This window comes from Bos taurus, chromosome 5, assembly GCF_002263795.3.
Source record: "Bos taurus isolate L1 Dominette 01449 registration number 42190680 breed Hereford chromosome 5, ARS-UCD2.0, whole genome shotgun sequence".
Classification (NCBI taxonomy): domain Eukaryota; kingdom Metazoa; phylum Chordata; class Mammalia; order Artiodactyla; family Bovidae; genus Bos; species Bos taurus.
The window spans coordinates 116,267,958-116,291,827 of NC_037332.1; the positions used below are offsets into that span (position 1 = coordinate 116,267,958).

Sequence of the window (23,870 nt, forward strand, 5' to 3'; positions counted from 1 at the left end):
CCCTGGCCTGGCCTGGCCCTGGGGGGCCCAGCAGCCCAGAGCTCCTCCAGCCCACGTTCCTGGCCCCGGGCGCTTTGTAATTCTTCCTTCTCGGGCATCCTCCGGCAAAATATTTGAAGAATGTTCTAATTATCTGCGATCAGCCAGGGAGGCGAGCCTGGGTCCACTTGTCCAGGAAGTAACTGGGCAAATACCTGGGAGGGAGGCACCTGGCCCCCACGCCCACCCACGGCTGCGTCCCCGCCAGCCTCTGCCTCGGGTGGCCAGGGGTTGGCCCAGAACTTCCCAGCCACAGATGAGCCGGAAGAGGCTCTCAGTTCTGGAGCCCAGGAGGGCCCCAGGGGCAGAGTCGGGGTAAGGGACGCATGGTGGCCTCGGCGCTCCTGCTTGTCAAACGTGGACAAGGATGTCTTCTGGGTCAGGGAGCACTCTGCAGACCATCACAGACCCAGGGCTTGGTACCAGCAGGGTCTCCACAGCCTTCCTTGGTAGGAGGGATCAGGAGGGAATGGAGTAGCAGGCTAGGAGCCTGGTGCAGCCGGTGCAAAGGCCCAGGGGCACACAGGCCACTCGCCCCCGCTCTTGAATCTGCCTTGAATCTGCTCATCTCCTTTCCCGGCTGGGGTTCCAGGCTAGCTTGAGGGGAGGCATGTGACTTGGGGACGTCCCCAGACTTCAGGAAGGCCACTCCAAGGCTACTCTTCTGAGACTCAGTTTTCTCATCTGATAGTAAGGCACAGTCAGCCCTCTGCTGGCAAATGGCTTCTTCCTCTACTGGATCAGGAAGTGCTTTAACCCCCGGGACAATTGGGGGGTGGGGGGATGTGCAGAGGGCTGGCTTTACTGAAGTCTGGCAGGCCATCTAAGGCATCCCCTTGCCTGCCCTGTCAAAGGGCCTGCACCAGAAGAGAGGAGGGGGCCACAGGACAAAAAGACCATCCTTCCCGAGTAGCCTCCTCCCCGTGTCCCACGCCATCAGCAGCAGGTCTTTTCAGGGTGTGCCCTACCAGCCCCCTTTCCAGAGGGGGAGACTGCGATTCCGAGAGGACACCCCGCGGGGAGCTCCGTGGTGGGGGGCAGGGAGGAGGGGTCCCCGATGGCCCCCCCACCACACCCAGGCCTCAGTGTCCCATCCGTGCAGTGGGGCTGGGCAACCATCTAGGTACCTGCAGCTGGATCCTAGAGCCTTCTCCAAGTCGGGATCCTGTGTTCGGGTTCGGCTCAGCCCCTGACTCTTGCTGGCCCCTGGGAGCCTCAGTTTACCCATCCGTCCCCTGTGGGAAACGGTCCCCACTCGCGGGCGGGGTCTCCTGCGGGCTGGCTGCCCATGCCCGGGTCCCCGGGCTGCAGTCTTTCCAGGCCACTGCCCCGCTCAGCTCGCTGCCCGCAGTGTTCCCGGGGAAGAGAGCACGGCGTCCGCCGGCTCCCTCGCGCCCCCGGCGGGTGGCGGCCCCCCGCCCTCCCCGCATAACTGGCATTCCTGGCTTGGCATCCAGGGACCCCACCCTGGAGAGAAACTGGGCAGCCTGAGAGAGAGCAGGCGGCGGGCAGGGGGTCCTGGGAAGGGGCTGCAGCCACCAGAGGCAGACACGCATAACCCGTGCTCTCCCAGGCCCTCCCTGGCCCAGGAGCTGGAGGATCCATCCAGCCCCCACGTCAGCCAAATCAGTGAAGTCCGAACCTCACCCGGTCACTCAGGACATTGACCTCCGAACTCAGAAACATGCCGACCTCTGCTGGGCATGTAGGCCCTTCACGACACTCCCGGGGTTCTGGCCACGTTGTGCCACAGTTGCCCCTCCCGGCCACCCTGTCTCCTCCAGCAGCCAGGCAAGATTCAAGGCCCAGCTTGATGCCCTCTCCTCCAAGAAGCCCACCTGGGTCTCTCCTCCATTCTCCCTTCCTCTGCCCAACATGGGCGCGTCGACGCCAGGCTCCTGAGGAGGCCTTAGGGGCTGCGATTCAGCAGCTCCTGTCTGCCCAGGCCACGGCCACGCTTCCTGCACCCTCTGCTGTGCCCAGACTTTCCCCAGGCCTGAGCCCTGACCTTTCTCCTCACTCCCCGAGGTGCAGGTGGGGATGTTGATACCTAGAGGTGCCCGGGCACCTGAGGGCCCACACGAGCTGAGGCCCAAGCGGGCATGAGGCCCCCAGCCCGGGGCTCGGCCCCAATGCCCCAGACCTGTTGGACGCGGGGGCACCTGCAGGCCTGGGTGACCAGGATGCAGTCTGAAACCTCACGACAGACAGATGGACGGACAGGTGGGCGGGACAGGTGGGAGGAAGCTGGCAGGCCCCGTAGGCCTGTGGCCAGGCTGGGAGTCTGGGTGCTTAGTGGCTTGGCCAGCACCACGGCCTTCCTGACCACCCTGGACACAGTCTAAGCAGCAGGTCTGGGGGGCACGCTCCCGTCGGACAGTGGACAACGAGCCGTCCCCTATGGGCAGACGGCGAGGTCCAGTCCCCAACCCGGGCGCCTCAGGCCGGCGTCCTGGAGGGTCCCTCTTCCAGGAGCAGGTGTGGGCGGGAGCCTGCCCTGGCCACTCAGCATCTCCGAGTGACAGTGACTCAGCGAGCCCCACCCACCCAGGCTCTCCCTCGCTCCACAGTCTGCCCTCTGCTCCCCCCAAAGCTGGGCACCCCCTCTGGACCAGTCGCCCCTGCACAGCCCTCGCCACCCCCGTCTCTTTAAAGCAGCCCTCTTTCTGGACTGCTCCCTCCAAGGAGTCCTGGGCCACCGGGGCCTCCCCAGCCAAGGACCTCCCAGAAGCAGCGCCTTCACCACCTGCTCCAACCCTGGCAGCCTGGCTGTAGTGACTCGAACAACTGCCCTGAACAACTTCCGGGGCCAGCCCCCTCAGGACACCTCCCCGAGCTCAGGGCTGCCCAGGGCTTGACCCAGGTGGCCGGGGTCCTCAGCACCAGCCCTGTCTCCTGCAGCCCGCCCTGGGTTAAAGGAGGGGGCAGGACCTTGGCCCCAGCCGCCCAGCCACCTGGAAGGGATTTGGTCTGGGAGCCAAGAGTGGGCTTGCAGCCTTTTCCCCACTACTGGCTCAGCCCCAGGCCCTGCCTATCCCTTCAGCATCCTTCAGCTCCTGCCATCTTCTCCCGCCCCACCCCTCCCGCCAGAAGTCTCCAGAAGTCACCAGGCTGAGCAGCAAGCATGGGGTGGCCCCGGGGGGAGCCTTCCCTCCTATGCCCACTGCTGGGGCAGAAGCTAGACGTCCAGGGGGACCCCCCCAGCCACTGGGGTCATCAGCCCTCAGCCCCTGCCTGCTCTTGGAGCCACATGGAAGGAAATGGCTTCCTTTTCCCACAGGGGTTGGGGAGGGGGAGGGGGCAGGGAGGGCACGGTCCCTTACACAGCCCCTCCAGGAGCTGCGGCCAGGAATGAAGCCCTGCCTGACCACACAGCCCTGGGCCAGCATCTCCAGGCCGCTGTCCCCGGGGTCCCCTGGGCCCTGGGAGATGAACCCAGAGTCCCTGTGTGCTCTGAACCCCTGGGAACAGAGGGAGTGGCCGAGCCCAAGGCAGCTGACACCAGCTTCACCGCCAGCCCTGGGCTCCTGGCCCGGCCAACCCCTGGGCACACGACCTGGGCACCCCCAGGCCACCGCCATCCCAGCCCAGTCCGTGGACCCGAGGCTCAGGAGGGTCACCATGGGAACCTGGGCAGGCAGGACCCCAAGCTCCACTCCCCGGGGGCGGCGGTACCATGAGAGGAGAGGACCCTGCCAGGGCGGGGCATGGTTCGTGGGGCCGCCAAGCCAGCACTTTGCCTGCCGCAGAGCTGAGCCGGGGCAGCCGGGGACAGGGGACGCAGGACAGGCCCGGGAGGATGGGCGCAGCGAGGGGCGGATCTGGCTGCTTCTGCAGGGGGGTGTCAGCAGCCCCCGGAAACTCCCGGGTCTCCTGCCAGTCACCCTGGGAAGATGGGAGTCTGGGGAGCCTGGCTGTCATCCAGCCCCCGGCGACCCCCTGGGCCACCTGTGCCAACACACCTGGGGCCGGGAGGCCTCTGCCCTGCTGGGCAGGGGGCCTTGACCAGGTCCGTGGGCTTTGCTGGGCCCCAGACACGCAAGCCGCCATTGGGCCATCCGACCTGTGTGTACTGGGAACCAGCTGAGAGCCGAGTGCTGCGCTAGGCGCTGGGGGACCAGCGGTCAATCCCACAACCACAGGCCTGGCCTCTCGGAGGCTGGGTGCTGACAGGGCTCCCCTCCCACACTTGGCCTCCCAGCAGCCCTGCCGATCCGCCTCCCCCGGGCACCCCTCCCTCTGAGGCTGGCCGGACCAGCCTCCTCCCCTCCCCGACCGGTCACTCTGCACCCAGGGTCTTCCCTTAGCTCAGAAGGAAGCAGTTCACGCCTGCCCTGCAGCTCCCCGGGCCTGGGGCCCCCTGCCCTGCCTCCACGCAGCCCTCGCCCCCCACTGCCCCACCCCACTCTAATCAGGGCCACCTCCTCGCCATCCATGCCCCCCAGGCCCTCACCCCCCTCTCCCAGCCATCTTGCTGCCACAGACACCATTCTCCTCTCTGGCACATTCTCTAGGACCCAGGTCAGAGGTCACCTTCTGGTCTACCATCACTGTTGATGGATTAGGGCTCCTGCTGTGGGTGCCACAGGGCTTGGCTCAGTGATGGAGAAGGAAGTGAGCTTCCCAATTACAGCCGTGCATGTGACCAGTATAGTCAAAGCTATGGTTTTTCCAGTAGTCATGTATGGATGTGAGAGTTGGACCATAAAGAAGGCGGGGCGCTGAAGAATTCATCCTTTCGAACTGTGGTGAAGACTCTTGAGACTCCCTTGGACTGCAAGGAGATCCAACCAGTCCATCCTAAAGGAAATCAACCCTGAATATTCATTGGAAGGACTGATGCTGAAGCTGAAGCTCCAATACTTTGGCCACCTGATGCGAAGAGCTGACTCATTGGAAAAGACCCTGATGCTGGGAAATACTTCGGGCAGGAGGAGAAGGGGACAACAGAGGATGAGATGTTTGAATGGCATCATTGACTCAACAGACATGAGTTTGAGCAAGCTCCAGGCGATAGCGAAGGACAGGGAAACCCAGTGTGCTGCAGTCCATGGGGTCGCAAAGCGTCGGACAGGACTGAGTGACTGAACAACAGCAACGCGGCCAGTCTTGTTCTCCTGGCACAGGGGCTGAATGGGCGATATTGGTGTGCAGAGTGAGCTAGCAATGCTGGAAGTCCGCCAGCTGATGGCGGGAGGGCTGGAGGGGGCGGGGTGGTCCCTGAGCATCTAGCCCCATCACCTGGAGGGAGAAACTGAAGTCCAGAAGGAGGCAGGGTTGCCCACAAGGCTGCCTCAAGTCCATAGCACAGGGCACCGTACACGTGCTGACCCAACAGAGGTCACAAGCTGGCAAGCTAGGGCCACCTCCTCTCTGCTCAAGCTGGTCTCAGAGGAGAAAGGTTGGGGCCCCAAGGCAGGGAGAGACCCAGGGCAGGAAACAGGCCTTCTTGGTTCCCCGCACCCACTGGGAAAGCGTCCCCGCTGGCCCCAAATCTAAGGCAGCCCTCACTCGGACTCTCAGGACTCCTGGTCAGCGGACAGTGCTAGCCAGCTGGGTTAGCTGGTTTCTCCACTCATGTGAGGTTACAGGCAGGGAATTGGTGGGTAGGGGAGTTTGTGGCAGGCAGGAAGCCTACATGAGCAGGACGCCTTGAGAGGCAGCACAGAACCTAAGAGTCAGGCAAGGTGTGTGTGTATGCTCAGTCGTGTCTGGCTCTTTGTAATCCCATGGGCTGTAGCCCCCCAGGCTCCTTTGTTCATGGGGATTTTCCAGGCAAGAGTCCTGGAGTGGGTTGCCATTTCCTTCTCCAAGGAGTCTTCCCAACCCAGGGCTTGAACCGGGGTCTCTTGCATCCCCTGCACTGGCAGGCAGGTTCTGTACCAGCTGAGCCACCGGGGAAGCCCAAGAGTCAAGCAGATTCAGCTTCAGTCTGGGCTCAGCCCCACTGAGCATGACCTAGAGAGTTACTCTGAGCTCTAACCTTCAGGTTTCTCCAAGTGGGGGGCCTTTCCTAGCTCCCCTTTCTGGCAGGCCAGGAGGAAACAGATTCAGAGCAGACCCCAGATGTGAGAGTAAGCCTTTCCGAGGAGCCCTGGTCCCGCAGAAGCGGAATGCGAAGCCCTGGTCCCCAGTCAGGGGCCCACGGAGCAGGTGATGAAGGAATTCCCATTCAAAAGCATTTTTCATCTGTTTTGCAGCTTGGTTCACTGAGGGCCTACGTCCCGGCTCTGGACCCCTCAGCAGCCTTGGCAACACTGCCAGGTGCCATGGGAGGGCGAACCCAGCCCCCACCCAGACTCCCACCAGGGTGTGGCCCCTTCATGGCTCCAGTGGGCGTGGCACTGGGGCTTTCCAGCACAAGGAATACCTCTGGCCCAGGAGGCACGTGGGGAAGGGTCGGGAGCAGGGGTGGCCTTGGTAAGTGGCTCCAGAAAGGGATGAAAGCCCACAGGTGTCACTGGGCTGGGACCACCAGGACTGCTGACTTGGGCTTTTTCTGTTGATGCGGGGGAGCTGTTTGCTTGGCAGGGCCAAGTCCCCCGGGGCCTGCTCTGGGCAGCTGTCAGGCTTTAGGGTCTGCGGCTGCAGTGGCTACTGCAGAATTGCAGTGTCTTCCACTCACAGCCTCAGGCCGAGCTCTTCTGGGGTCCCAGGCGCCTCAGAGGCCACCTGCTCCAGCCCAAGGCTGGGCGAGGCTTCGGTGGGCAGGGTGCCAAGCCTGGTCGGTGCTCTGCTGCTGAGGCTGCGAGATGACCTGCCGGGGGCCTCAGCAGCCCATCCACAGAGCAGGTCGGCCATGCCACGTGGCTGCCTTGCACGGAGGACCAGGAGTGCTGGCTTCCTTCCGGGCGAGGCCTCTCCCCGTCATCCCTGAGCCTCCCTCCCGCATCTGCTTGGCCTCTCCCCGTCATCCCTGAGCCTCCCTCCCGCATCTGCTTGTATGCCTCCAGGGCCAGAGAGCTCACTGCCTCCCTGCCAACCGCGGGGCTGGCCCAGAAGCCGTAGATGCTCTGGGTGGGAGGCCAGACTGGGAGGGGGTGCCTGGGCGACTGCAGCGGCTCCTCCGTGAGGGAGATGGGGAAGATGGGGAGAGGGAAGAGCGCGCACCTGTGCCCACCCCCCTCTCCCGCCGGTCAGCCTGGGGGGAGGCCCCCACCCCGAGCCAGGGAAGGAGGACAAATGCTGGTTTTGTCCTTGGCCAGCGGGCGGCCCGCGCCACACAATGACCCTTTCATCAGGCTGAGGGAGCCCTGGGCCCGGGTTTCATCTGACAAGGGAGGGCGCCGGGCTCCCGTCCCCTTGCTGGGGGGGGGGGGGTGTGGGGGGGAGCGGAGCCCTATCTGAGCCGGACCCAGGGCCTTGCAACTTGGAGGCCTCAAGAGTCAGCTGAAGCCCCACTATCAGCCCCGGGGAGGGGCGGGGGCCCACGAGGTGAGGGGCTGCCCTCAGGCTGCACAGAATAGCCTGTTCTGGGGACCCCGATCCTGAGCTGACAGGGTGTCCACCTCTCCGCAGTCAAGACCCTCATTCCCCATCCCCACCCCTGCTCCAGAGCACCCCAGCAGCGGCTCAGCCTGGGCCCAGAGCTGCCGGGCTCCTCTCCCTATTGGACCAGAGCTGACAGGGCTGCCATCCTGGGGCATGGGTGGCCTCAGCAAAGGGTCTCTCTACTGGACCCTGGCATTTGTGTCTTCCCACCTCAGGAGGTCGCCGTGAGGCTCCCTGGAGAGAAACCCGGGGTGAATGTGTTTGACAGTGAGTATTGTTCCTTCTGGGAGTCTCTCTCATGCTCCTGTTTAGTCCGGACAACTCCTATCCATCCGTCAAAACTCTGTCTACATGTCACCTGCTCCGGGAAGCCCTCAGAGATACCCTAAAGAGTTCATTACTCTCTCCTGAACAATTACAGCCACAGGGCTCCCCTCTGTCACGGGTGGCCAGCCTCTCTGCTCCTAATAACTGCAAATGGCCCCATCTTCTGAGCACTAACTATATACCAGATACCCAGCTGAGCACATCCCTGCATTTGCTTGTTGAATTCTTACACTCCTCTGAGTTAATGTTCCCCTGCCCCTCACTGTACAGAGGACATAGCTGAGGTTACGGGATGCACCCAGGCAATGATAGAGCTGTGAGCCTGGTATCTGGGTCACCATCAGGCCCCTTGGTCTCATAAGGATCAACAGGGACAGCTAGTCAGAAAATGGGCCCTTCTCCTGCGGGCCTCAGTACACCGCTGAAGGGCCTAATGCGGCCATAGGAGGAAGCACGTGGGAGACCCACCTTCCCCTGCCGACCCTCCACCCCACACACAGGGGGTCAAAGGAGCCATGTCGAAATGCATGCTCCCCCTGTCGTGGCTGCAGAGCCTCACGCACACGTCATCAGTGTCTTGAAGTTCTCTGCGATCAAAGCGCCTCTATCTGTGTATCTTGAGCTGGGGTCCCTTGGGGGCTGAGATTTCATCGGGACCCCCGGCTCCCACTGCTTGTGTGCACACCCTTCTCCAGAGTCACAGGTACTTTTGAATTCCAGTGGCGTTTGGGCCTGACCTGAGCCTGAGAAGCGACCGACGACAACAAGCAGACTGAGGCCCAGAGGCCACCCAGCGGCGTTCCTCCTGCACCTGGACAGACACGGTCTCCCTGGCTGAGAGCTGCTCCTCCTGAACCCGTGGCCCCCTTCTGCCCCTGCCTGGGCTGGTGATGCCCCGGGAGTGGGCCTGATTCAGCAACCCCCACCCCCCAGGGTCATGCCCACAGGGCCTCTGGGCCTGCGGTTGGCACCACCAGTAAAGCCACAGCGGCAGAGCCGGGAAGAGGCCAGTTTGGCAAGGCAGCGGTGAGCGCCCCTCACCCCCCGCAGCCAGGTGGTCGGTGAGTAATTGCCCCGTCACCATGACTCACCCGGCTCCCCAGAGCGGGCGGTCATCATGAGAAACTCCTACCGGAAGGTCTGGGGGGATCGCTGCAGCCAACCCCCGCATCTGGGAGCAGGAGGCCGAGGCCGCAGGGACCTGCCTGGGATGGAGGGCCAGCCTCGTCCTGGCATGAGGCCTCGGCCGGGCCCCACTACCAGCCAGCCGGGCGCTGTGGGCCCTCCCCTCGGCCTGGGGTCTCCCACCTGCCCTCCCAGAGGCCCTGGGGACCCCCGTGGGCCCCGAGAGTGCCTGTCCTGATGACACGGGAGAGAGGCAGCTGCCTGGTTGGCCAGCCGGGCCGAGCTCAGAGTCCGGCAGGGGCTCAGGGCTCTTCCAGGCCAGCACACCCGTCCGACCAGATCAGTGGCAGCGGCCCAGGCATGCATCTGGGATTCGCTGTGCGCGGACCACAGCCCGGGACGGGGAGCTGGGAGAGCAGCCCAGATGAAAGGGGCAGGATCAATTGTCCGCCAGTGCTTGTGATCCCAGCCATGGATGCCTTCTGGAAAGTTCTCTGGAGCAGAAAGACGCCTCCGCCCAGGGCCCCTCCTGCCCCTGGCATCCGCAGATCCCGCAGAGCTAACCTTACAGCTGACCCTCAACACTGATGGAAGCACTTTGCACCGGGGCGCCTCACCTGCAGCCTCACCTGCATTCAGGCCAGGGCTCGTAGACACCTTGCAGCGGCTTCTCACATACTCATCTTCGTTTGCATTACTGAGGCCCTGCTCCCACCCCGTGGAGCCTCACACTCCTAACCCTAATCCAAGTCAGCCCAGTGCCCACCAGCAGGTGGGGAAACCCCAGGGATGCAGGAGCCTCCCTGGCTCACTCTTGGGAACCCTGGAGTTAGTTTCTGCTTCAGCAACCCCCCCGCCCCCCCACCCCCGTGCTGAAGACCAGCACGCCACTGGGGCGGGGGTGCTGAAGGCAGGGTAGGGGGCAGAGTCTGTCTGACTGCCCTCCCCACCACCACCTACCCCAGACCCCAGCACTAGCCCAGGAACGTTCCGGAAAGCTGTCAACGGAGGAGAATTTCCGCCAACAAAGCTGGCAGCGCACACTCTGAAGTGTGTGGACCGAGCCTCTGTGGGCACAGATGGTCGTCACTGCAGGCCTGGATCTGGGGTGCCAGAGTGGAAAACTCTGGGTCCGTGGAGGTACACTGGCCACCACCTGCCCCTGAGCCCCTCAGCTGCGGCCTGGGCACCCCACTCTCATCAGCTCCTGAGACCGAAGATCAACCCCCCCTCCTCCCGGCTTCTTGCTCCAAACCACCCTGGGAGGACTCCTGGTTTCCCATCCCTGGACACCACCGCCCCATCAATGCCAGACCTCAGCCAGCTGGCCCCGAAAGTGATCTGTTAAGCAGAGTAGCTGCTGATTCTCCAGCAAGGCTTAAGACAGACTTGCCGGGGGTTCTGGGGAGCAGGAGCCGTCTCCACCTCCCACCTCTAAGAACCAGGGCCTGAGATTTCAAGACCTCCCCGAGTTCACCCCTAACCCCGGAGGGACGCCAAAAGCAGGACTCTCTAGACTGGCACTTTGCTAGCCTGAGCCCCCGACGATCAGGAGGTCCCCACCCGGCTCTGCGCCCTGCCCAGGGCGGCCTGCCCCCCTCCCTGCTCCAGGCGATGCCTCCGCAGCCAGCCGGGGCTGCCCGCCGGGCCTGGAGCTCTCTCTGCGCCGGGACCTTGTAATTATGTCCCACAGCCCGGGAAACCGCGGGCCTCGCAGCATCTGGCTGCGGTTGCGAACTTTTGTTTCAAGATGCGCGACTATTTATAGAAGGAAAACTGGTAGGATAGTAATTTCCTAGGAGCTGGAGGAGAAATTGGCTGCGTCTCTATTAAAAGGGGGTGGGGGAGCGGCGATTTATTAGGACTGCGGCCGCGCGGGGGGCGGGGGTGGCACACAGAGCGGGAAGGCAGCGGCTGCCCCCTCCGGCCGCGTTAGGCGACCCCGGACGTGGCCCGCGTGTAAAGGAGAGGGAGGGGGAGGGGAGGCAGCACTGGCCCTGAGGTTTAATCAGTAGCATCCAGCTTCAGTTCCCCCAAACGGCGGTTCCATAAATCAAACGTCTTTTTAAAATCGGAGGCCAGGGCATATGCGTCCCATTAGAGAATCCGGCGAAGCCACCGCTGCGCCGACGCGCCCCTCCGCTCCCTGGGCCCGGTCGGGCCCTGCCCGGAGCTTCCCCGAGCTCGGCGGGCGCTGCCCGGCCCGACGCGCACGCGGGCCCACGCGCCTCTCGCTGCCTTGCCCGGGACAGCCGGGCGCACCTCGGCCGGCCGCGCGCGGGTACTGCGCGCCCCGCCTCGCCCCTGGTGAAGTTCCGGCCGCTCGGCGCGGCAGGAAGCCGCGTGAAACCTCGGCAAACTCGGGGGACAGCTTGGGTGCTGTCTGATGGGACGCGCTGTGCACGTGTGCGCCAGTGTGCACGCGGTGCAGCGGGCGTGTGCGTTCGGCTCTCCCGAGGGTGGCACGGCCGTGTGGGCCGCGTGGGTTTATCTAGGAGGGGGACCTTGCTGGTCCAGGACTTTGGCTGGGACGCGCCGGGCATCTTCACGCTGCCCGCGCGCCCTCCGGACCTCGCGCTCGGTGCGCGCAGTCGGTCTACCGGCGCCGTCAGGCCTCCAGCGGGCAGCCCTTTCTCTGACCTCAAAGCCAGAACCTCTCACTGCCTCAGCCGCCCCCCGCCCCAGTTCCTCAACCTTGGCGGCTGAGCCCGGCGAGGAGACCCAAAGTATCTCGGCTCCCGCGCGTGCCGGGAACCCGGCGCCCCGCCCCGGGACCTCACCGCGGCGTTCCCCGCGAGCCCAGCTCCGCCGCCGGAAGCCCAGGACGGGGGCCCGCCCGCCCGCCCCGCGTGCGGCCCGCGGCACTCACAGGTAGCTGCCGCTGGACAGGATGAGAAAGAGCTGCGGGCAGTACACGGAGAGCAGCGCGCTGCGCGGCGACAGCAGGAGCATGGTGGGCCGGCGCTCCCGGGGGGGCCGCGCAGGCCCCGCGGGCAGAGCGCGGGGGCCGGCTGGGGCCGGGGTCTCCGCGACCCTCCCCAAGGCAGGGCGGCGGAACGGGGCGCTAGGGATCCGAGCGCGCGGGCCCCGGCGCAGCGGTCGCCCGTGCCCCGCCTCCAGGGCCTCGCATCTCGCCGGGGCTGGGGCTGCCGCGCGCGCTGAGGCTGGAGGGCCCGGTGGGGGCGCGGGCCGTGGGCGCTGGGTGCGCCTCGCCCGCCGTCCGGCCCTCCGTCCGTCGATCGGTCGGAACCAGCTCTGTCGCTCGCTCAGCCTCACGTCTTCAAGTCTCCTGAGGCGCCCAGCTGCCATTGGACGGGCCACCCCTACATCCGCCTCCTCCGCGGGCGGGTTTTTTTAAAGGGGAGGCTGACCGAAGCGTGCGGCGGGAGCCGCCTCCAGGGCTTGCCCAAACCACCCTGGCTCGGACAGCTTCCCCACCGACTTCGGCGAGCCCCACCGCTCTGGTCCGCGCTGGAGGGTGCAGCTGGGGGGCAGGCACGGCGGGCTAACCGCGCGGGGGCGTGCGCTCCTCTGGGGTGTTGTGCGAGGCTCTGTGCTCCTGTGTGCATGCACGTGCCTGCATATGCCTGTGCGTGCCTGCGGCGGCGTGGGCGCGTCTGTGAGGGTGCAGGTGTGTGCGCCCAAATGCACTGTGTTCGCTGCGCCTCTGCCTGCGTGCGCCCCTGGGTCTGGGGAGACGGGCTGTGGGTCGCAGACGCTCACTGCCATGGCCAACCGGGCCCAGCGTGGTAGGGCTCACCTATGCACCAGCGCACCGGTATCTCTGCAGGCTCCGGCCTCCGAGCCTCTTTGGAAAGCCTGACAATGGAAACACACCGCCAAACAAGTGCACAGAAGCCCCCAACCCTGGCTTCCTCTACCTCACTCTTTTACCCTCCTCTTAGGGGTTGGTTGGGACAGGTGTGGGGTGGAGCCAACCCAGGAGAACACCCTTTTCTGAACTTCCAGTGTTTTGTTTTGTTTTTTTTTTTAAGCCCCAAACAAAAAGCTGGTTTTGAGTCCCATCTCCTTTCGTCTGCCCACCCGGAGCTGCATACGAATGTCTCTCTATACGGTGTAGATCCTTTAAGCAGGAGTTAAGGCACAAAGAGGGACAAGGACAAGAAAAGAGGGGCCTGTGCGTGGGGCCGGTGGTCCCAGAGGGAATAGGTTTCCTGGCTTCTAGAGCTGGCATGGAGACTTGTCCCTAACACCCAGGAGGAGGGGCCGCCGCCTCGACCTTCATCCCTCTGGGCCTTTCTGCCTCTCATGAACCCCCTGAACCCCAAGAGCATGGGGAGGGCAGGAAGCAAGGTTGCTCCTGGGACTTCATGACCCCAGTTCCAGGGGCAGAGGGTGCCTGGACCCCAGGTGGCTCGGTCCAGCCCCGGCTTGGCTTCCTCCAGGGCAGCATCCTACAGGTTGCTCAGAGCCATTTGTTTTGAAATTGCCCGAAATCCAAGGCACGTCTACTCGTGGGGCCGCAATCAGCAAAAGGATTCCAGGGGCTGAGCTCTCCCCTCTTGCCAGCCCAGAGGCTCCCCAGGGCTGCACATCTGCACTGGCATCGGGGCTGTGGGGCACGTGTGTGTGTGTGTGCACACACACACAACACACATGTCGAGGTGGGGGTGAGGGAAGCTTCCCTGAACATTGAAAAACATGGGGGTACAGGCTGGGGGAGGCGGCTGTGATCACGGAGTAGTCCCTCCAATATACACGATCTCAGATATTTACTTGGAACTCTAAAACCCACACTCCTGTGATTCGTGGTCCTGGAGGAGTCCCCGGGTGCCTGCGGTGGCTGTGATGTCATTAGCAACAAGAAAGGGTTGACTTGATTGGGACCTCCTTCACCGCCAGAGCGAAGGCCCCCACCCCGGCACTGACCTTCCCACCGCCCAGGGCAGGAGGTGTGAGTGTTACCCCAAGTTTCAGATGAGGGAAGGTGAGTTGGCAGGTGAAAGAGCTTGCCCAAAGCCACCCAGTGAGGTGTGACGGGGGTGGAGCCCCAGACCTTTCCTTGGGCACTAGGCTTCAGGTCCTCGAGCCCCTTAGACCACATCTGGCCCAGCTGCCCCACTCCCCATCTCGTGCATCCCCCTCCCTTCCTAACGCAGGCACCATCGATGCCATGGGGGCCAGGGCTGAGTCCCCTCCCCCTGGTAGACCACCCCAGGGTGACTCTCTGGCTTCCTGGATGTGCTTCCACAGGGGCGTTTGGGGACCGGTCTTCTTGCCCCTCCCAGGACTGGGCGAGCGTGTTTTAAGGGGCACGCCAAGGGGAGGAGTCCCCCCTCCAGGGCTCCTTGGTGCCCGCGGAGGATAGAGCTGGGGCCCCCGCCTGGCTGTCTCACGTACTCCCAGGGAGGTTGGCACAGGTGCCAGGGCGCACAGACTGGTCTCACTCCCTGGGTTCTCTGCACGGACACCAGCTGCCACCCTGTCCAGGGCAGCCAGAGCTTCAGTCCCATTGCCAGAGGGGAGAGGGGGGCTCAGGAAGAACTGGGGGTGAGGGGACCCTGGCCCCAGCTCTGGGAGCTCAGGCTGGGCACCCCCTTCAGCTCCTTCCACTGTCCAGGGCTGGGTAGGTGGCGGTGGGTTCACAGAGCCCTTCCCGCAGCTGGGGGAGGGGTGCTTTCAGATGGCCCCCTGCTGAGGAGTGGGTATTAGGGGCATGGTCAGGGTGCCTGTCCCGGCTGCCTCTCACCCTTGTGGACAGTGGCTTGGCCTCCCTTGCCCCATCGTTTCCCAGTCTTTACAACGAGAAGAGCGAAGGTACCCACCTGCAGGGCCGCCAGAAGGCCACAAGGCCTGGGTGCTGAGGACCAGGCAGCAGAAAGCAGGACCCGCAAGGGGGTTGCCTATTACTTTACAGGGCCCAGCAAGAGTAATCCCAGGGGCTGCCTACCCCGGGGTCGGGGAAACAGCGCCTCCTCCCCGCCCCCACCCGAGTACAGTCAGTGCCCTGCGCGCTCACCACCCATAAACAAACACCCAGGGACACAGCCGGCACACAGACCCACGATAAACAGAGCCACCAGCAGCCGCAGGCACGCCCGCCCAGGCCTGCAGACTGAGGCTAGGGCGGGAGCCTCCAGGCTGCCTCTGTGGCCACTGGCCTCGGTCCCTACCGGCCCCAGGGCCTCGGTTTCTCCATCTGTAAAATGGCAGAGGAGGCGACGGACCAGGGGCTATGGATGAAATGGCTCTCGGGCCTGCTTCTACCTCTCCGCCTGGGAGGCCGCGGCGCGGCCGGCCCTGCCTCGGGGCTGTTCACTGGCTTTGCCCGCCGCCGGACCGGCCTGCCTTCCCACCGTTGGCGGCGCACAGTAGGCTCGCAGCGCGCGTCCGGGCGATGGAGGTACACTGCGCCCCCGTCGCGGTCATCCTGCGCGCCCCCTACCCCGCCCCCGACTTCGAGCGAGGCCGAGACAGATTCCGTCTAAAGGAGATCGCAGCTCAACAGGTAAGGACTCGGCTGGCTTCAGGAATGTGGAAATACGACTCGGAGCAGCTACTGCAGCGAGCACGGCCCGCCGGGCGCCCGCCCGCCCGCCCGCCGGGCCGCGCGAGGGGGAGCGCGGCGAGAGGGGGCCCGGCCGAGGGTCCGGGGCGGGCGGGGCCCGGACGGAGCCCGAGGCGGCCCGGCCGCCCGCACGGCCCGTTCCGAGCCAGCCCGACGAGTTGTCAAGGTAATTTCAACACGTCCGGGTGATGGATAGAGACGAAGTGCCGTGGCGGGTGCCCAGGCCTGCGCGCTCGCTCCTAGGGGGTGCGCCCCCCTCCCGCCCGGGGCCCTCGGCAGCCCGAAGCCCCCCGCCCCCGCCCCGGCGCGCCCTCTGGGCGGCGAGCGCTCTGCCCGGGCTCCGCGCCCAGCGCAGCCCGGAGGAGGGAAGGCGCGTCCCACCCCCGGGGCCTGGAGCCCAAACAGGTGAAAGTACGCGCCGGGCACGCTCGCCGCTACCCGCGAGCCTGGCCGCCCGCGCGTCCTGCTCTCCCTGCCCCGGCCCTGGTCCGGGCGCCCCTCGCGAGTACCCGCCGCTCAAGGGGCTCAGCGGTGTCTCCGCCGGGCCGGGCCGCGGGTTCAACACACAGGCCAGCCCGGGATCCCCGAGAGCTGCCCGTGCCCCGCTCCGGTCCCCGCGGGGAGCCCCTGGAGGCGGCTCCTACCGGCTGCTCCCATCCTGGGCGCCCGCCCCTGCCCACAGGGCTACTCACCCAAGCTTCACGTAGAGAACGCCAAAGCAGAGAAACACGTAGAAAATCCACTTGCGAAAGTTTCTGTGCATGATCCAGGGAGGGGGGCTGCGCCATAGACCGCGGCGGCCGGAGGGGACGCGCGGGCCGGGCGAGGGACGGGCAGGAGCCGGGGGCTTCGGTGGACAGCGCTCAGCCGGCGCTGCGGCTCCGGCGGCCGGCGACGCGCGGGCACTGGGCGCGCGCTGCCACCATGGTGAGCCCGGGCCGCCGCCGCCGCCGCGTGCGCCTGTGGGAGTGACCTGGGACGGGGGCTGCAACCTCGGAGCGGGGCTGAGTGACCGCGGGGCCCCGGGAGCACCAGCGGGGGCCGGGGCCCGAGCGCGGCGGGCGAGCGGGCGGGCGGGCGCTGCCTCCGCTGGGCGCAGCCGCCTGGGGCCGTGCGCGCCTCGCCGAGCGCCGCGGCGGCCAATGTGTCCGCACTTGTCGGCCTCCCCAGGTGACTCGCGGCCCCGGCAAGCGAGCTGCGAGCGAGCGAGCGCGCCCCAGGTAGGAGGACCCGCCTCCCGCCCGCCCTCCTCGCTCGCCGCGCGCTCTCTCTCCCTCGCTCCCGGCCTCTCCCCTCCCTTTTCTCCTCCCTTCCCCGTGACACACGAACGCATCTCTCCCCCGGAACCCCCTCCCCAGGCCGGCTCCCTTCGGATCGCTGAGCCCAGACTAAGAGGGAAGAAGGGGGTTGGGTGCGCGGGGAGGGCGCTGCACCGAAGAGACACCTGGGGAGGGGCCCGCGAGGGTGGGAGTGGAGGCCCGGCAGGAGTGGCCCCATCGGGCGGTGTAGCCACTGGGCTTCCAGTTTCTAGGGAGGAAGGGAGAGACCACCCATACCCATCCCCGTTCTGGGCACGTTTCCCCTACGCCTCAGAAATTACCCCGTTTGGGGTCCACCCGTACCACGCCCTTCGCACAGGCATTTCTGCCAGCCCCCGAGGACCTCAATCAGAGCCCCTCTTCCAGCCCCCGGGTCCCCACACCTGTCAGGACCGCTGCCGGTGGCGCTTACTGAGAGCAGGGACAGGAAACGGACAGACAGACAGGCCTGGCCAGATGCAAGGCACTGGTTCCATGACCTCCCTGGGAAGCTGTTTGGCTGAGCACCGTGGTGGAGACAGATGGGAGGATGCTGAGGTGGGTTCCTTGGCTCTGTGGGAGGCTCCCACCCCAAGGATCCCCTGCTTGCTCTCCCCATCACCTCCGAACTCCTCGGTCTGCACCTTCTCCTCTGCAGTGCCCAGAGTGCAAGGTCAGAACCAGCGTGGTGCCTCGCGTACTGGAGCATCTGACTTGGCTCAGTGCCGGCCAGCGGGCACCCAGGTGGGCACACGGCCTGCCTTTGGCTGAAGCTCTGTTTGGAGAGGGCCGGTCCGTGGCCCTCTGCCTAAGCACCACCCTGGGCAGACGCCTGTCCTGCTCGGGGGGTACAGATCTGGACGTCTCTTGGGCGAAAGGATGAAACTGGGAAGTACTTAGTTTCAGAGGACCGACAGAGGCCTGAAACTCGTAGGCGCGGGAAGGGGCAGCGCTTCACTTCCAGCCAGCCTGGGCCCCACCTAGCCTACCCGCCCCCACACTGAGGGCCCTGCTCCCCTCACCCTGCTGTGCGACCCCCTGCTCCTGATCCCCTCTTAATCCTTGCAAATCCCCTAAACCTTTGCCACCACGGAGACGCGGGCCATTCCTCGGCCTCTGATCGGAGGCCGCCGGTGCAGCTGAGCAGAGCCAGCAGACAGGGAGCGTTCACAGATAGATGAGAGGGACGCTGAAGAGCCTCACAGGCAGGGAAACTGTGGCACAGAAAAAGAGACATGACTATAGCAGCCTCACCCCCAAGTGTTCTCTGCGTCCCAGCCCCCCAGATGTCACCCCATTTCACGGAATGGGAAACGGAGCCCTGCAAACCGGAGGGTCCGGCCGAGCCCTAGCTGCCAGTGGCTGGAGCGGGGGTGTGCCGGCTGGGGCGCGCGAGCCGATGCTGCCACCCGGCGGCGACGTGAGACGCGAGGCTGCAGGCTCTCCACGACCAGGATGGGAGGGGGTGTCGCGGGACGCTGGGCCACGCGGGGCCCTGGGACTGCGAGGCGGACAGCGTGGCCCCATCTGGGCCCAGATTCCGGGGGCCACCTTGCCCCCAGCCTCAGTCTCCACCTCCGATAATGGGGCGAATCCCGGGGACCTGCGGAGTATGTCTGGACTTCGATAAAAGACACACACCTCTCCCGCACTGGCCGCCTCTCCCCGACCCGGAGCCTCGGCGACCGCCCAAACCTCATGCCCCGTGGACCCCGGCCGCCGACCTCGATCGGGGTCGCGCAGGGAGACCTCCGAGGTCGGGCAGCTCCTGGACAATCCGGGCGTGGTGGGGCCGGGAGAGGAGGGGTGACGGCCGGCGGGTGAGACGCCTCGGTTAGCCCACCCCTTCTGCCTGCTGCTCCCGGCCTCAGTTTCCCTGGGAGAACCGGGCGCAGAGCGCGCCTCTCTGGACTCGGGTACCGCTGCGCAGCGTCGTGCTGCCCCCTGCTGGCCGCGGGGCCGAATGTCGGCCGAGCAGGTATGTCTGGGCGGCTTCCCGGCCCGGCCGTGTCGGGTCCGGGTTCTTGTTGGCATCTCCAAGGGGATTCCTGAAAAGCTCCACGGTTGGCGGAAGTCTAGTGTGGAAGAGCTCTAGGAAGCCTTCTCCGCGTGTCTGCGCGTACACACACAGAGGCCGCATGCTTGAGGTCCCTTCCTGCCTGGGTCCCCGGGGTCCATTCCAAAGGCTCTGAGGTCTGAAGACACAGGCAGTTTCCTGCCTCCTCCAGCCCCATCTCTCCTCCCCCCACCCCTCCTCCCAAATGGGTTTGCAGCTCCAGACATCGTGAACAAGGTGGTGGCCCGGGTCTGGCTCCAAGGGTCCCTCATCTGTTTGGGGTGGGGGAACGATTGGCTGAAGGCAGACAGGGTGCTTCTGCTAGGAAAGGGGTTCTGGCACTCAACAAATGTGGAGACATGCTGATGCCCAAATGAAGAGTTATCCAGAATCAGGGTGCCCTGGGGACCCCAGATGGGTCTTAGGGCACCTTAGTGGGGCTCAGTGGTCTCAGCCCCTCTTCCCTGTGTGACGTCAGGCAAAGCGCTCAAGCTCTGCAACCTGGGTTTCCTCATGGCTACATGAGACCAGCAATAGCCCTTACACCGTGTGGGGTTCTGATGTCTGACTGAGTTAACCCACATGGAGGGGGCTGGCACCTCTGGCCCCTCCGTTCAGTTCAGTCGCTCAGTGGTGTCTGACTCTTTGGGACCCCATGAATCACAGCATGCCAGGCCTCCCTGTCCATCACCAACTCCTGGAGTTCACTCAAACTCACATCCATCGAGTCAGTGATGCCATCCAGCCATCTCATTCTCTGTCGTCCCCTTCTCCTCCTGCCCCCAATCCCTCCCAGCATCAGAGTCTTTTCCAATGAGTCAACTCTTCGCATGAGGTGGCCAAAGTACTGGAGTTTCAGCTTTAGCATCATTCCTTCCAAAGAACACCGAGGGTTGATCTCCTTTAGAATGGACTGGTTGGATCTCCTTGCAGTCCAAGGGACTCTCAAGAGTGTTCTCCAACACCACAGTTCAAAAGCATCAATTCTTCGGCTCTCAGCTTTCTTCACAGTCCAACTCTCACATCCATACATGACCACTGGAAAAACCATAGCCTTGACTAGACGGACCTTTGTTGGCAAAATAATGTCTCTGCTTTTGAATATGCTATCTAGGGTGGTCATAACTTTCCTTCCAAGGAGTAAGCGTCTTTTAATTTCATGGCTGCAGTCACCATCTGCAGTGATTTTGGAGCCCCCCAAAATAAAGTCTGACACTGTTTCCACTGTTTCCCCATCTATTTCCCATGAAGTGATGGGACCAGATGCCATGATCTTCGTTTTCTGAATGTTGAGCTTTAAGCCAACTTTTTCACTCTCCACTTTCACTTTCATCAAGAGGCTCTTTAGTTCCTCTTCACTTTCTGCCATAAGGGTGGTGTCATCTGCATATCTGAGGTTATTGATATTTCTCCCGGCAATCTTGATTCCAGCTTGTGTTTCTTCCAGTCCAGCGTTTCTCATGATGTACTCTGCATATAAGTTAAATAAGCAGGGTGACAGTGTACAGCCTTGATGTACTCCTTTTCCTATTTGGAACCAGTCTGTTGTTCCATGTCCAGTTCTAACTGTTGCTTCCTGACCTGCATATAGGTTTCTCAAGAGGCAGGTCAGGTGCTCTGATATTCCCATCTCTTTCAGAGTTTTCCACAGTTTATTGTGATCCACACAGTCAAAGGATTTGGCATAGTCAATAAAGCAGAAATAGATGTTTTTCTGGAACTCTCTTGCTTTATTGATGATCCAGCGGATGTTGGCAATTTGGTCTCTGGTTCCTCTTCCTTTTCTAAAACCAGTTTGAACATCTGGAAGTTCACAGTTCACGTATTGCTGAATCCTGGCTTGGAGAATTTTGAGCATTACTTTACTAGCGTGTGAGATGAGTGCAATTGTGCGGTAGTTTGAGCTTTCTTTGGCATTGCCTTTCTTTGGGATTGGAATGAAAACTGACCTTTTCCAGTCCTGTGGCCACTGCTGAGTTTTCCAAATTTGCTGGCATATTGAGTGCAGCACTTTCACAGCATCATCTTTCAGGATTTGAAGTAGCTCAACTGAAATTCCATCACCTCCACTAGCTTTGTTCATAGTGATGCTTTCTAAGGCCCACTTGACTTCACATTCCAGGATGTCTGGCTCTAGATGAGTGATCACACCATCGTGATTATCTTGGTTGTGAATATCTTTTTTGTACAGTTTTTCTGTGTATTCTTGCCACCTCTTCTTAATATCTTCTGCTTCTATTAGGTCCATACCATTTCTGTCCTTTATCAAGCCCATCTTTGCATGAAATGTTCCTTTGGTATCTCTAATTTTCTTGAAGAGATCCCTAGTCTTTCCCATTCTGTTGTTTTCCTCTATGTCTTTGCATTGATCGCTGAGGAAGTCTTTCTTATCTCTTCTTGCTATTCTTTGGAACTCTGCATTCAGATGCTTATATCTTTCCTTTTCTCCTTTGTTTTTCGCTTCTCTTCTTTTCACAGCTATTTGTAAGGCCTCCCCAGACAGCCATTTTGCTTTTTTGCATTTCTTTTCCATGGGGATGGTCTTGATCCCTGTCTCCTGTACAATATCACGAACCTCCGTCCATAGTTCATCAGGCACTTTATCTATCAGATCTAGTCCCTTAAATCTATTTCTCACTTCCACTGTATAATCATAAGGGATTTAATTTAGGTCATACCTGAATGGTCTAGTGGTTTTCCCTACTTTCTTCAAAAGTCTGAATTTGGCAATAAGGAGTTCATGATCTGAGCCACAGTCAGCTCCCGGTCTTGTTTTTGTTGACTGTATAGAGCTTCTCCATCTTTGGCTGCAAAGAATATAATCAATCTGATTTGGTGTTGACCATCTGGTGATGTCCACGTGTAGAGTCTTCTCTTGTGTTGTTGGAAGAGGGTGTTTGCTATGACCAGTGCATTTTCTTGGCAAAACTCTATTAGTCTTTGCCCTGCTTCATTCCGTATTCCAAGGCCAAATTTGCCTGTTACTCCAGGTGTTTCTTGACTTCCTACTTTTGCATTCCAGTCCCTTATAATGAAAAGGACATCTTTTTTGGGTGTTAGTTCTAAAAGGTCTTGTAGGTCTTCCTAGAACCATTCAACTTCAGCTTCTTCAGCATTACTGGTTGGGGCATAGACTTGGATTACTGTGATACTGAATAGTTTGCCTTGGAAATGAACAGAGATCATTCTGTCGTTTTTGAGATTGTATCCAAGCACTGCATTTTGGACTCTTTTGTTGACCATGATGGCTACTCCATTTCTTCTGAGGGGTTCCTGCCCGCAGTAGGAATTCTGGCCTCTACCTGCCCCTCAACTCCATCACACACGTGAGCAGCCTTCTTCCCCTCCCCCTTGCCTGTCTTCTGCTACTTGAACGCACCAAGCTAGGTCACCCCAGGGCCCTTGCGCATGGTATCTCCTCTGGCACAGCGCTCTTTCCCTGGTTCTATGTGGCCTTACCATGAGCATCCCGCATCTGGGGGGCCTAACGTTCCTCCTCCCAAATGTACTCACTGGTGTTCTCTGTCATGACTCGGATGTTCCTTTTGTGACACTGGGGACAAAATGTCGTGATTTGTTTCCTAATTATTCCTTAGGGCTTCCCTGATGGCTCAGTAGTAAAGTATCTACCTGCCAATGTGGGAGACCTGGGTTTGATCCCTGGGTTGGGAAGATCCCCTGGAGAAGGGAGTGACCACTCACTCCAATATTCTCGCCTGGAGGATCCATGGACAGAGGCGCCTGGTGGGCTACAGTCCATGAGGTTGTTGTTGCTCAGTCTCTGAGTCATGTCCTACTCTTTGTGACCCCATGGACTGCAGCACGCAGGCTTCCCTGTCCTTCACTATCTCCCACACTTTGCTCAAACTGATGTCCACTGAGTTGGTGATGCTGGGGGGGTTACAAAAAAGTCAAACACCACTTAGTGACTGAACGACAACAGGTGCTCCTTGGGGACCATCTCCACATCTGCTTTGGCTCCTGCCCTATTCCCAAGATAAGAGGGAACCTGGCATATAGCGCAGGCTCTATAAGCAGCTGTGGAATAAGTGACTTTCCAGGAGGCAGCTGCATCTATGACTGCGGAGCGGGGACCGAACACGGGCTCCTTCGAGCCTGGAGTCTGAGCTCCGCCGCTTCTCCCGCGTCGGCCACACCCGCTCTCGCGCACGTCCTCCTGCCTCATTCTTGCATCTTGTATTGGCTTCACTCTTAAGTGTTTCCTGAACCCCAGCAACTCCGAATGTGTGTTGGCCCCGTCTAGATAAGCAGTGAGAGGATTCTAAGCCCAAGAAGGATCTGATGTACCCCTGCTAGCTTTGAAGACGGAAGGAACTTCATGGTGAGAAATTCAGGTAGCCTCTATGAGCTGAGAGTCTTAGAACTGGAGAAAGAAGAGAGGCTGAAGCCCCATCTATAGGAGGAAGGCCCCTTGGGCTAGATGAGATTGAGAGAAAAGGAGCTGTGACCTTCAAGGTTGGCAGAGGGAGGGGGACAGGACTAGACATTGGCATCGGGAGGATGTTCAGGTCAGTCCTTGGAGAGTTACATGGGCGTGCTCCGTCACGTGGAAGTCCATCCAGTATCCGAGGATTACCATCATGCAGGAGGATGCCGTGTGCTTGCCCAGGCGGAGGAGAGGCTGTTAGGTTGACCAGCTGTGCTGGCTTGCCCAGGACAGAGTGGGGTCCCCAGGATGAGAGATTTTCAGTTCTAAAACCAGATAGTCGCAGGCAAACCAGGCCGAGTTGGTGGCCTTTGCTAGAGCACTTCCTTTTCTCATTGCTGTGGACTAAGAGCCTCCATCAGCGCCTGCTGGGACATCCTTACCTTTCCTCATGGGGGCCCAGCCCCTTTCACTCCCTCTCCAAATTTCCCCATGCAAGCACCTTCTCTTTACTCTTTTCAAAGTTCCATAGTCATCAGAAGCCCCACAGGACAGAGGGTGGAGACAGGGATGGACAATGAGTATGGAAAGAAAAGTCCTCATATCAGTACTTGGATG

At 61.9% G+C, this 23,870-nt stretch overlaps 1 protein-coding gene across 2 annotated transcripts in view; it reads right to left on the bottom strand.

The window, feature by feature from the left end:
• WNT7B (Wnt family member 7B) overlaps positions 1–16,818 on the bottom strand; it is a 54,471-nt gene extending 37,653 nt beyond the window's left edge. The window contains exon 1 of one of the 2 annotated variants that reach the window (XM_024992829.2): positions 16,204–16,818. In XM_024992829.2, the coding sequence (XP_024848597.1) occupies positions 16,204–16,274 (71 nt within the window). In that variant the 5' untranslated portion in view covers positions 16,275–16,818. Of the gene's footprint in view, positions 1–11,851; positions 12,081–16,203 lie in introns of those variants that run through there. The other variant, XM_024992828.2, reaches the window with a different exon arrangement.
• Between the last annotated feature and the right edge of the window lie 7,052 nt (positions 16,819–23,870).